At 40.2% G+C, this 13,346-nt stretch overlaps 1 protein-coding gene across 1 annotated transcript; it reads right to left on the reverse strand.

The window, feature by feature from the left end:
- Nucleotides 1-856: 856 nt before the first annotated feature.
- On the reverse strand, nt 857-12,331 carry acot11b (acyl-CoA thioesterase 11b). The gene is made up of 17 exons (XM_061780183.1): nt 12,313-12,331; nt 12,161-12,227; nt 10,329-10,512; nt 9,200-9,269; nt 8,528-8,588; nt 8,347-8,448; nt 7,397-7,532; nt 7,133-7,286; nt 6,177-6,296; nt 5,642-5,780; nt 5,469-5,524; nt 3,686-3,752; nt 3,196-3,279; nt 2,757-2,890; nt 2,495-2,626; nt 1,635-1,761; nt 857-1,482 (listed from the first exon to the last, which is right to left on the reverse strand). The coding sequence occupies exons 3-17, from the start codon at nt 10,501-10,503 to the stop codon at nt 1,288-1,290; spliced, it is 1,752 nt and encodes a 583-aa protein (XP_061636167.1). The 5' UTR covers nt 10,504-10,512; nt 12,161-12,227; nt 12,313-12,331; the 3' UTR covers nt 857-1,287.
- Nucleotides 12,332-13,346: the final 1,015 nt, after the last annotated feature.

The raw sequence follows: 13,346 nt of genomic DNA on the forward strand, positions 1-13,346 counted from the left end.
CAATTGTGTTTATTGCTAGCCTGATAGCATTTTTGCCTAAGTCATTTTTTTTAACATTTTCAGAAAACAAGAAAGAACAAATTCAACAAACAAGAAGAGTTCAGTTGCTTTGAATCAACCTTTGACAGCAGTCGCATGAAGCCAAAAATGTGGTGTAAGCCAAAGTATTGGATCGTATCGAGTCTGAAAAAAAAAGGCACTGAGAGAAAATAAATAAACAAGTTTACATATTTTATACACACATTATAAACCATTTCAAATATATTATATTAAATAGTTGGTCAACTAATTCTAATTTGTTGTAATAAAAATCATTAGAAATGAAAAATGAGAATGAGTTAATTATTAACGAGTTTACATATTCTACACACACATTTTAAACCACGTAATTTTATTGTCAACTACAATTTAATTCTGTATATATTTTTTAAATGAATTACTTCATTAAAATAAATTTTAAACATGTTTTCATTGAATCTGTTGAAAAAATTAAGAAATGAAAAATGACAATTCTAATTACCAAAATCAGATCAAATTATTTTAAATACACTAACACATTTACAGTACTATTTTCACCTTTTTTATTAAGCAATTGATCAATTAAAATCAAGTTAATTATAATAAATTCATTATAAATAAAAAATGCGAATCATTTAATCGTTAAAATAAAATACTTTATATATTTTACATAGACAAATTTTAAAGCATTTTGTTCTTCATTTCATTTTAAAAATCAAATGTGGACGTTGAGCACAAAAGATGGATGGGCTTATACTTGAATGTTTCACTCCCACTCCAATTGCTGACCTCCCTCCCTCCGGAGAACAGAATAAAAAAAATTGCCAAATACAAAGCCAACGATCCAGCTGCTAAATCTTTATTATTGTATTAACACATGTAAATGAGAGTTACTTTGGCCATTGACGTTTTACATATGAAAGCCAAGGCACGCTCAAACTACACAATTAAAAATCACAAAATCGAAATAAAAAGCAATCGGAAAACATAATCTACTGGATTTTATTTTTCCTGACATTCAGTCACTTCTAATAAAAACACAAGAGGCTTAACAGTCCTTGTGCACTCTTGCTTAATAACGGCTTAGGTCCTTGAAACAAGTACCAGGTTCGACGACACATTCCGTACACTGTATTTCCTTGACCCTTTTCCCACAAATGCCCGCAAACTGAGGTGAAAAGATTCAAAACGGCATGTAAACACTAAGCGCCACTGTCACCCATGTGAAATCGAAAAACACAATATGAATACGAAAGAAAGACAAGAGTCCTATGGTTCCTTTCGCGGAGAGGCCGTACTCGCTGCGTTTTTGGCCCGCAGAGCCGAAGTGGCCAAGCTGTTCTTATTGGCCTCCAGGAAGTCACTGCAGGCGGAAAAGGCGCTGGAAAACGAGGAGGAGAGTCCCACGATGTCCGTAGAGATGTAGGGAACAACTCCTGGTGTGGCCTGATTGTAGTAGGTGACCTAAAAACCAAACATATATTCATCAGTGGTGGGATGTAACAAAGTACAAATATTTCTTTACTAGATTTAAGTAGATTTATTATTATTTTTTTTTAAAAGGTATACGTACTATACTTAAAAAGAAAAAAAAAAACTGATGGGAAATGCAGAACCTTGGTGACAGCGACGGACTCCTCCCAGATTGTGAAGCCGGCGCAGAGCACCTCTCCTCTGTCGTAGTCCGCGGTTGGGGGGTGAGTGGGCAGCGTGACCGAGCGTAGAGCGATCAGATACGGGTCCCTACGAGTGACCAAAAAAATAAATAAATAGGACGACACTGTTCAAAGAGCGGGGATGTCTACAGTATTGTATTGTATAAAAACATACAGTAATAAACACACACACAAATAAATAATAATAAATAACCACGTAACAGCTAATAACTTGAAAAACTGGTAAGCTGGGGCCCTCGTCAGTCAAGATGCCACGAAAGGGAAATATTTCCAAGAGGAAGCATTTATTTTCATTATATGTTAAGTAAATGTATTCGATGTTAGCCTTCCCAGTAAACATTGATATTTGACTTCTAAAGCCGTCAATGGCAGTGTGTTAATTATAACCTCATATAATTGTTTGTTTTAGTGCGAGTCTAAGAAAGTAGACCTTGTTCCTGTCTCTCTTTATGTGTGATCACTTTGCTGTAAAAGTAAATTAATGCTGCGAGAAATAAAAAAATAAAAAACATTCTGGGGAACAACAGTTTTAATGCTTTTTTTTTGGGGGGGGGGGGGGGTATCAGCAGAAATAAAGCAAATCCCAGAAGAGGAAGAAAGAAAGAAAAAAAACCAAAGTCAAAACTAATTGGAATAATTTCATTATCATTTGCTTTTTCAATTAAACGATTAAAATCGTAAATGCGATTTCTGCGGGAAAAAAATTGGACTTTATTTTAAGGCGATATATCCCAAATATGTACCTCATTGCATTCCACGGCTAGGTGCGTTTTTATGATGTGATATGTGTGAAAACACACCTGACGTCACACGGTTTCCGACAAGATGCCAGCAAGATAAAGTCCTGGCCTTTGCCCCCTTTTCGGACGGAGGGCGTCTTGACGCGATAAATGGTGTCGTCCTCGTCCGCCTGCGTGATCACCTCGCACGCCCTGCGGGACGCCACAACAAATACGTGCTGACAACATAACATGACACAGATTGTGAGTGCTTTGTTGTGCATGTTAATTCAGCGACGTGAAAAGCGTAATGGCGCAGAAATGCAAGACGTGCGTGACTGACTGATAATGGCGGTCCCACTCATTTCTCCTCCTGAGGTCGGACAGCAGGTGGAACGTCTGCTGGGCTGAGACGCTCACGTTCATCTCCACTTTGAAGCACAGCGTCTGGTTCTCCTCCAGCGTGTACAGTCTCACCTACAAAAAAAAAAAATTCGCCATGTCACGTTCAGCCTGGAAAATGGGGTGAGAAGGACCACGTGGTTTTTTTCCCCTTGAGGCCAACCTGTGCGCGTGTAATCCAAACAATGCGAGCCGACCGGCTGCGAGGACTCATCGTGACTGTGTGCACTTTGTCCAAGATAATAAACATTTGAGGTTTAACCCCTTTGTTGCCATTTGCCATCTAATTTTCATTTCTCATTATTCTGGCAGTGTTAACGCGACTGTAACAAAACTTGGAACAAGTGCCGAAGGGTTAAGGGATCGGCAAAAATACTCACTTTGTTTTTCTCCGAGGTCAACACCCAGTTGTTTATGGTGTCCATCAGTTTCAGCGCAGAGACATTATTGTAGCTCAAGTACATCTGGAAAAGCAAAGGACGCAATAAACTCATTTTAATTGCAGGCCACATTTCGTTAAAGTTAAAGTTTCCCTTATTATGACCGTGAAAAGATGTATCATCAGCTCATCATATTATGACACACACACAATTGACCCTGCATGTCATTGTTATCGTATTCATTTTGAACAGCATTTACCCATATTTTTGGGTGAAAAAAAATTTACTTTTAAAAACAGCTTTTCTGCCAAAATGAAAAGAACAAATCCAGTTAGCAAGAAACAAGAAGTAGACACACTATTAGCTTGAATGGGCTACAAAAAAACCATGCGGTGGGTTGGATCTGGCCCCCCAGGCCTCGACTTTGACGCCTGCAATCAAGTAAAGCCTATATAATAATAATCCATTTCACAAGCCGTCTTTGAAGTACCTGGTTACTCGGATCCCAGGGTACAGACAGGGGCACTTCATTTTGCTTGCAGGAGGTGATGTATTTCCTGCAAACACAAACAAGCATTTACAGAACATTCCGGCAGGTATCAAATACTTTGCTACTTCAGGTAGCTGTACTTTACTTCCTTTACTTTGAACTTTTACTCCCTACATTTGAGGTGCTTTCTCCTCTTTATGTTGTCAAAATAAGCTTGTTACTTTTTCAACCGCCGCAGATGATAACACGACTTTTTTTCTTTTTCTAATTGTGACAAGTTAACAAAATGGGTATTGTCTATAATTGGGTGGGGGTGGGGGGGGGGATGTGTCATACAGGCCATAATTCACATTAACCTCTCACAAACACACTCAAGAATTTTTCCTTCCACTCGAGTACTTTTGCCACCTCCGCATTCCTGAGAGCAAGACCTGAGCGCCACAAACACATTCTTGCGGTGGTGCCGACATTTGCCTGAATAAAAGGTTACAACGCGGGCCTACTGCTTGACGGCGGAACAATGAGCGCATTATGCCGGGCGAGCTCCGCTCAGCAGTAATGTTCTGAATATTCTGCTCTGACGGATCACACGCTGTTACGTAGACGGCGAACAATAAGATTCGGCAGCACCGCCCCAAACACGCCGCGCAACGGTGACACAGCAACACTTCTCAATTAACGCACGATGGAATTTATGAATTGCATCCAAATTATAATATTGTCATCCCCGCATATTTGTGGTTCACCATTCACAGAGTTTTGTGTTTTGTTTTTCTGCTCTTTGTGAACGATGCCACAAAATGGCTCCAAAGCCATGTCTAATTGGAAAGCAGTAGAGTGATGTCAAGAAAGTATGTTGAAGTGATACATCTCAACGAAGGGACAAAATCTTTAGGTCAGGGAGGAGTTAAGTTTAGTCTTGGGCACACGTACACATGCGCATCATTTTTTTCCTAAATGAAATCAAATATAAACCATTAATGTTGTACAACCCCAATTTCATCATCTGCGGTCCATAATATCATCAACAGGTAAAGAGTATCTGGAGAAATCACTGCATGTAAGCGGCAAGGCCGAAAGCCGACATTGAATGCCCGTGACCTTCGATCCCTCAGGCGGCACTGCATCAAAAACCGACATCAATGTGTAAAGGATATCACCGCATGGGCTCAGGAACACTTCAGGAAACCAATGTCAGTAAATACAGTTCGGCGCTACATCCGTCAGTGCAACTTGAAACTCTACTATGCAAAGCAAACGCCATTTCTCAACAACACCCAGAAACGCCGCCGGCTTCTCTGGGCCCGAGCTCATCTAAGATGGACTGATGAAAAGTGGAAAAGTGTTCTGTGGTCCAACAAGTCCACATTTCAAATAGTTATTGGAAATTGTGTACGTCGTGTCCTCCGGGCAGAGAGGAAAAGAACCATCCCGATTGTTATGGACGCAAAGTTCAAAAGCCAGCATCTGTGGTGGTTTGGGGCTGTGTTAGTGCCAATGGCGTGGGTAATTTACACATCTGTGAAGGCACCATTAATGCTGAAAGGTACATACAGGTTTTGGAGAAACATATGCTGCCATCCAAGCAATGTCTTTTTCAAAGACAAAGCCAAACCACATTCTGCACGTGTTACAACAGCGTGGCTTTGTAGTAAAAGAGTGCGGGTACTAGACTGGCCTGCACCATTGTACTGTACATAACTTTTTTTTTTGCACCAAATCTCGCCACATTCTTGTGAGAACACCGTCCACCGAGATGACTGCTGTGACGCTTTTGACTCACCTATCGAGGCGGATCTTCTTCCTGGCGATAGCTTCTTGATAACGGCGTTTACCGTCCTGCAAAACATCTGTTGCATCACCTCACACCAATCGCATTTCGAATGACGGTTGGTCGGAGCAAAACGTGAATTACGTCACGGTCCGCTACTGGCCTCACCAACAAGAACAACTCACCACAGGCTCAGGTCTTATCCGGGGCAGCGTGCGTGGTTTCCGATCAGCGTCCAATACCTCGAAGGTCATAAAGGCACTATTTATATGACGCTGAGGCTCTCCACCCTGGTAGGCCTCAGCGCACACACCCACCTCCATGCTGCAACATAACAGAAGTGAAGATGAGTTAAGAATGGGAAAGAAAAATAAAAAAAAGACTGAGATCATGTGTTTGCAAAAGTGTACACACCCTGTAATTGTGGATGTGTTCAGAATTAACCAATCACATTCAAACCCATGTCAAACGGGAGTCAGCACACATCTTCCATCATTTAAAGTGCCCCTGATTAACCCCAAATAAAGTTCAGATATTCTAGTAGGCTTTTCCTGACAGGGAGACATTTTTCAAGCCATTCCCCCCCCGTTTTCTCTGTCAAATGACATAGTAGGATTTGTTTACTAACGGTTCCATTAGAGCTACTGTTAGCTTGAGGTATGTGTGGCGTCATGGTGAAAATGACTGCTGGGATGTTTTTTTTTTGAAGGAAAGACTGACCTGTGCTTGAAGGCATTGTTAACGATGGACTTCAGTACCAGTCGGTCGCCAATGTGAGACGGCCCACGGAAATGGAACATGTCTATGCTCCTCAAGGTGGGATGGGCATTACACAAGCGACTATATCGACAAGAGGAAACGCACAAAAAAAATTATAACAATCCTTTGCACGTGATTGTTTTTCAAAATACGGCACATTATGACGTCACACACTAGGCCACGCCCCTTACGAGGCACACATCAGACACACAAATACTACAGTGGGTACAATAGTTACACACTTTATAACACTGGTTAATTTCTCTACCTTCACTTTTATTACGTTTATATGCAATAAAGTTCTTTTTCATTGATGGGCTGGAACAGAAAAACAGCATTTCAGTTCCTTTAAAGGGGAAACGTTTATTTGATACACTATCGAATATTTAATGAGAAAAAGTGGACTGAAAGCGAAACAAAACAAAGTCCAAGATATAAAAGACTGCAAAACCCAAAACACATATTCCAAGAATGACATGACTTGAGTAGACTACACAAGGTTACACAACTGTATCATTAGAAAATGCAAAGAAATTCACGAGCCATTGGAAATCTAATGCAAGTTAATCATTTTTTAGCGAGTCCTGTTGCTGTAATGTTGAATTCTCTTTCATTTAGTATGTCAGTTTGACAGTAAACGTCAACCAGAGAGTGACAAATAGACAGCTTGACGCAAGCATACGTTGCCATACTCCCTTTGTTTGGAGAGCGTCTTCTCCATTTCCTCAAAGTGATGTTATATGATAATTTCCCTTTTCTTGAACGCGAGAGTGAGACCAGAATACTTTAAAAAGTGTATTAGAATAAATGTAAGTGTGTTTATTATATATATATTTTTTTTTAATGGTCTCTCTATATCGTGGGTTTTCACGCCGTAACAATGGAACGGACTTTGTTGCACTGTCGTCTGCTCACACCTTGCTGAGATGGTGGCAACGTTCTCCATCCAAGCCATGATCTGGCCCCCGAAGGTGCTGACTTGGTGGTTGGCGTGGGGCGGCAGCACCAGCTCCACACTCTCCACTCGGGTGCGCTCGGCGGGCACGGCGTCCTGGTACTCCTGGCATTCTCCTGTGGCGAAAAAAAAAAAAGAAACCTGAGAGCACGTATAAAATAGAATAGGAAACCTTTATCGTCATTACGTGGCGTGTATACTGTACAAGGAAATCGGGGGGGTGTACCCAGCTGCGCCGTGCTGCTGCTCAGCAGGTCTGTGATGATGTCGGCGTGGATGAGCCTCATCCTCCTCCGCTCTGCCGCCAGGCTGTACTCCATCTGCTCCATTTGCGTGTGAGGCGTCAGCTGCTTCAGCCGCACCTGCACACGCACGCACAGCCGCGAGCACGTGCTGAACACAACTCACGGCGAGCCACTCGTACTTGGGACACCTGTCCGTCACTTTTTGGGGTCCAGAGACCGCTTACAGGGGGAATTGTCTACTTCTATATCTTTCTGTGACTCTTCCAGTCTCTCTATTGTAACCTGCTGATGATACTACAGCGGTCCCTTGAGATGCAAGTCTAATTCGTTCTGTGGCCATCATCTTTCCCTATTAAAATGAATGGAAATGCCACTCATCTGTTCCAATCTGCCCGATAAACCCAGCAAAGATTTTTTTTTTTTTTTAAATAAGAAAAATAGCACTCTCAAATATTTGTAAATATATTGTTTATAGATGCACAATATTTGCATACGAGACATATCTTTTTCCCATTTGATGACGTAGGGAGAAATTTGCTTTCCCACTCCTGACGGAAATCATACATCTTTGCGGCGGAGCTGAGCAAGCGTACTCCCTCGGTCAAGTTTGCGGGAACACTAGCAGCGAACCCTTTTTTTGCCTTTCAAAATAAAATGAGCAAAATTTTAAGATAATATAACAATTCATAATCGGTGACCCGAATGAACGAAGACTCTTAGTAGTAAACGGAGAACCAAAATGTATTGGGGAAAAAATATATATATATATAATATGACTTTGTTTTTTTCTATTTTTTTAAAATGAGGCCTATACTCCTCGGCGATGGGCATGGAGAGCCACCTGTCGATCGCGATTGACATGTTGGTTACCCCCGGATTGAGAGATGCGTGTCAATATTTGTATCCGTATCTTGCTTTTCACATCTCCTACCTTCCCCGTTTCCGTTCTCCTGGCCACGAAAGAGGCGAATGCTTGACAAATCCTCCAGTGAGTGTCAGTGTAGAGGTCCTCGCACGTCACCATAATGCCAACCTGAAGTGTAGAAATCCATTTCTTTCTTTTTGATGTCTGAGATCACTTTTCAACTGTAAAATCAGCAATAAGTACCAACCTCCATACTGGACGTGAAGGCTCTGTTGACCTTGGCTATGATGGTGACGACATTTCCCACCCTGCAACACACACACACACACACACACACACACGTTTCTCTTCCCATTCGGCATGGAGCGGCGATGACGATGTCAACACAGGAGAGGCCGCTTGTCTTATCTTATATTATCTCTGGATCACGTGGCAACCGTATGAATCTTTTATCGAGAAAAATAGCACTGTGTTGAATAAAAGCAGGCAAAAGGAAATAAAGAAATAAAACTGTTTTATAAAGTGTCATTGCTGGATGTGCTGTAGCGCTGAAGCGTCGGATGTATGCTTGCAAGGGGCGTGGCCTGCTGAGTAAAGTCCGTTTGTCTTTCTTGTACCTCGCCCAAAAAAAATCTCTCTCGAGTTGGAAATCAAAAATATATCGTCTTAAGTTACTCGTAAATTTTCTTAGTATGAATTCTGGGCCTGTGAAGTTGAACAAAAATGTGTTATTCTGTTGTATGAAGGACAAAAAGAGGATTTACTGGTTAATTGTACTTTCTGTCATCTTGTGGAAGAGCATTTCATTCTTCTGCCTCTCACCACACGTCACTGGCGTAAATACCCGGTTGATCAAGATAAGTGAAATTGGAAAGATTCAAAAGTTAATCACTGCTGTACGTTGGGTTTGGGTTCTTACCCGATGGTGTGTTCAAAATGGATGTCATCGACAGACGCAGTGACACAGGAGCAGCCTGCATGTCTCTCAGCTGGAAAAAACAAAAACAAACTGATAACTTTAGCCATAAGTCATCACACGCACTTTAATAGAGAAGAGTACCTTGACCTACGAGTTGAATTCGTTCCATGACTCACTTGATTTCGATATCAAATCAATTTTCCCAAATGAAATCGATTGAAATGCTACTATGCCGAAAAACACCGCCATTTTTTGTTACGTTACATTTGAAAGAAATATAGCAATCGATCAATCGATCAAACTGTATTTGGCAGTGCTTTTCATACAAAAGAAAAATGCAACACAAATCAGTTTACATCAATTCAAATCTAAGGCCCTGAGGTGACTAGAGCACCTGATTGTGTAAAAATATAATAAAAGATACGAGCGCTTTACAGTACTTTAGTTGCTCCATTTTGTTTTTCACTTCAGTCGAGCAGTGGCTCGCACAAAACTCTAAATTTGGCTTGCAACACAAAGCAAGCAAAAAAAAAAAAAAAAAAAAAAAAAAAGTGGCTCATTACTCGAAAAACTTGTCAGGGAACTCTGTATGATTAATCATGATTAAATATACAGTACAATATTATAATTTGAAAAAGTCATTCAAGGCACTGTACTGGTTAGTTTGAAATTCTGGAATTTTAATAATTGTACTATAAAAGGTTAATCGTGGAAAAAAATGGTGTTTTATTTCTGAATTCATTTATATTCAGTTTTGTTTTAAATGATTTAGTCATTTCTTTTTTTAATATTGTATCTCAATAATTAACAATTACTTTAAATATTGTCCAACTATTATATTCGATCTTTCTTGCCATTTTTAGGTCTTAAATATAACACCATTTACTGTGTATGAGATTGTTTTTTCGACGACATTTTATTCCTTTTTTTTTTCCCCCCCCCCCCCCCCCGACTCCACCCGAGTGGGAGCATAACTCAAATGTTGTCTCGCAACTCAAAAACGACAGCTCGTAACTTGAAAACTTCCAACTGCAGCGGTGTTTTATCCAGGTACTGCAGCAAATATGCAAACTCCACACACCCCTTTTCAATAATGCATTTCCGATAGTTGCAATTGAGATTTGCCCACCCGACAGGCAGGCAGTGGAGTCCATCCACTTGAGCAGCTGCCCGGCGCTCAGCTCGCCGCAGTGATTGGAGTGGCAGGGCAGCACGATCTGACTCATCTTCACTTCCGTGGGGTTCCTGTACGCCTCGCCGATCTCCACCGCCACGCGGGCGCCTTTCCCCTCCTCCGACGACATGATTCACCACTGCGCAGACGGGGGACGTGTGACGGCGGGTCACGGGGGAGCCAGCAAATGGAGTGTGGAAATTGCAGTGAAACCGGACGTAAAAAAAATAAATAAATAAAAGTTTACACACCCCTGTTCAAATGCAAGGATTTTGTGATATTTCAAAAAAAAAAAAAAAAAAAAATCAAGACCAAAATAAATCATTAAAAAAATAAATACAAAAATTACAACTTTTTTTTTTTTTACTATGGGAACAACAACTTAGAATGCGACCAACGTCATGGAACGGATTGTGTTCCACTTTGGCGATTCCACAGTACTAATTTTAGGATGTGCACGTTCATGCAACCAGCTCATTGCCACTATGTCCTCCTTCATTGTCTGCTATTTTTATCCGAACAGGTCACATTGTTTGTTGAAAATAATTCTGAAATGAAATGCCACGGTCTCATTTTATCATTCGTTACATCCTATTATAAACAGGAGTTTGTTCACTCATGCATTAAATCGCGACTGGGCAAAGCCTGCTCACTTCTTAAATCCACCCCACCGAGCATTTATCAAGGGACCTGTCATTTTTGTTGCATTAATTTAGCCATTTTTCCTAAAATTGTTTTCAGAATTTTTTAAATTCATTTTTAACAAAAAAAATGGTTAATTGCAGAATTGTAAATAAAACAAAACAAAATAAATTAAGAATTTTACAAAAACATTTTACAAGGCTTTATTTGTTTTAATATATAATTGTTAAAACATATATATATATCTACTGCACCTGCATTTACAACTTAAATTACAGTATTTGTTCCATAATATTGTACTAATTTATTCCCAACAGTCTATCCTCTTAATTTCATGTTTTTCTTTCTTGGCTGCACTACTTCCTCTACATGTATGTAGACGTACAGATTTTTTTTTTTTTTGTCCAATCACGTTTCAGTCTATGTGTTGCTATGTCAATTTAATCTGGCCAGGGCCTCCACAATCAGTGAAAACGGAAACTAAATTATTATTCCCGGGAAAATTCCGATTGCAGCATTTTACCGAGCCTCCGATTGGTTGGTCAGAGCAAAACACATGAGTTAATTATCAGCACACATTAGTTAATTATCAGCATCTTTGTCATGTTATTAGATAAGGATTGATTGTGAACAGCTACAAGTGATATTGTTATATTGCATTGGTGGTGGCTTTGATAATGGTGACGTGCAGCCCCCACTCAGGGTCTAGGTACCTAATGTAGCGCCCGACAATGTTCTCCATACACATTTTAACATCATCTGCCAATGACTTGGCCTATCTACTACATTTTAAAACTCAAATGTGGCCACTGATCACTCAAGTTTGCAAGGAATTTCGTTCGTGATCTCCTAGTTGCAGGTTGGAACTTGTGCTATGTCGTTTTTACATCACTGCATCAACCAAGCTGCTGTAAATGGGTCGAAAAAACTAAACAAAACAACAACATTAGCTGCAAAAGGGTGAATTTGGTGCTACCCTTGCAATGACCTTCCATCCGAATTCATGTGCAATTTGGAATTGACTAGGTCACTACGGTGTTTAACTTTGTTTGCAAACACTCCAAGCGTGTGCGTGTAATTGGGAAAGAGGGAAAAAAAGTTTAGAACTACAGAGAAGCAAAAAAAAAAAAAAAAAGGTGACTTACCAGCAGTGATAGGAGATTCTGGCTTTGCAAAGGTGAGTTGACAGACCTTCAAAAGGTGGAAAACCGGCTAGGAAAGAGCAAACGTCAACCCGGAAGGAGGTTCCTTTTCATTTCCCCATTCTTAAAATAACAACAACAACACACGCACTCACCAAAGTTTTTTTCTCAACACACTCGCCACTGAATGGAGAGAGAGAGAGAGAGAGAGAGGGGCCGACCCCTAAACTGGGGACAGTGCGCAGCAAGTTTTAAGGTGGAATTTTTCATCGTTGTTTTTTTTTTTTTTTTTTTTTTTTTTTAAAGTGACATTTCTATTAAGCCCTGCGATTGGCTGGCGACCAGTTGAGCGGTGTGTTAAGTTATTTGAATGAGACAGTAAATTGAATTGAATTTCATTTCCAAGAGTGTTAAGGCAGTGCTGGAAAATGCTGGTCATTTGGGGGCATAGTTTAGACATTCTCACTTAGGGGTGTACTCACTTTTGTTATCAGCGGTTTAGACATAAATGGCTGTGTGTTGGGTGTGTCACTCTTTTTTTTGTAGTTATGGCTTCCGTTATGGCTGTGGAGCCAATAAATATCTAATCGCCTCATATTATCACACTTACGCGACAAACTGATGGATAACTTGTTTTGAAATACCTAGTGAATAGTTTGCTTAACAGTTCATTTAAAAAAAGGCGTTTGGTCGCAAAAACTTTTTGCTATATCTAAACGTTAGTAAAATTGAAAACAATTACCAATTGTGGTACAGATTTTAGCAAGAAACATGAAGTAGACTCATATGATTTGTCTTAGCGGGCCACACAAATGATGTGGCAGGCCCGAACTGGCCCCCAGGCCTTGAGTTTGACACCTGTGTTTTAAGAGGACATTACATTTCTAAATAATGGTGGCCACACACAAATGACATTTGGGGCACAATTTTGTTGTCAGCAGTTTAAGTTGAGTTATTCTACACTGTTACACAAGTTGTCCACTGACTACTTTACATTGTTGCATTGCGTCATTTGTTCAGTGTTGTCCCATGAAAAGATAAAATCAATTATTTACAAAAATGTGAGGGTTGCGTGTGCTCACTTTTGTGAGATACTGTACATGTTCAACAGCATGTTTTTTAAATTAAAAAGTAAAGTTATGAAAGTAAAATGTTGCATAACGGCGTGTTTATTTAACACAATTTCCAA

Source organism: Phyllopteryx taeniolatus, chromosome 7, assembly GCF_024500385.1.
Source record: "Phyllopteryx taeniolatus isolate TA_2022b chromosome 7, UOR_Ptae_1.2, whole genome shotgun sequence".
NCBI classification, from domain to species: Eukaryota; Metazoa; Chordata; class Actinopteri; order Syngnathiformes; family Syngnathidae; genus Phyllopteryx; species Phyllopteryx taeniolatus.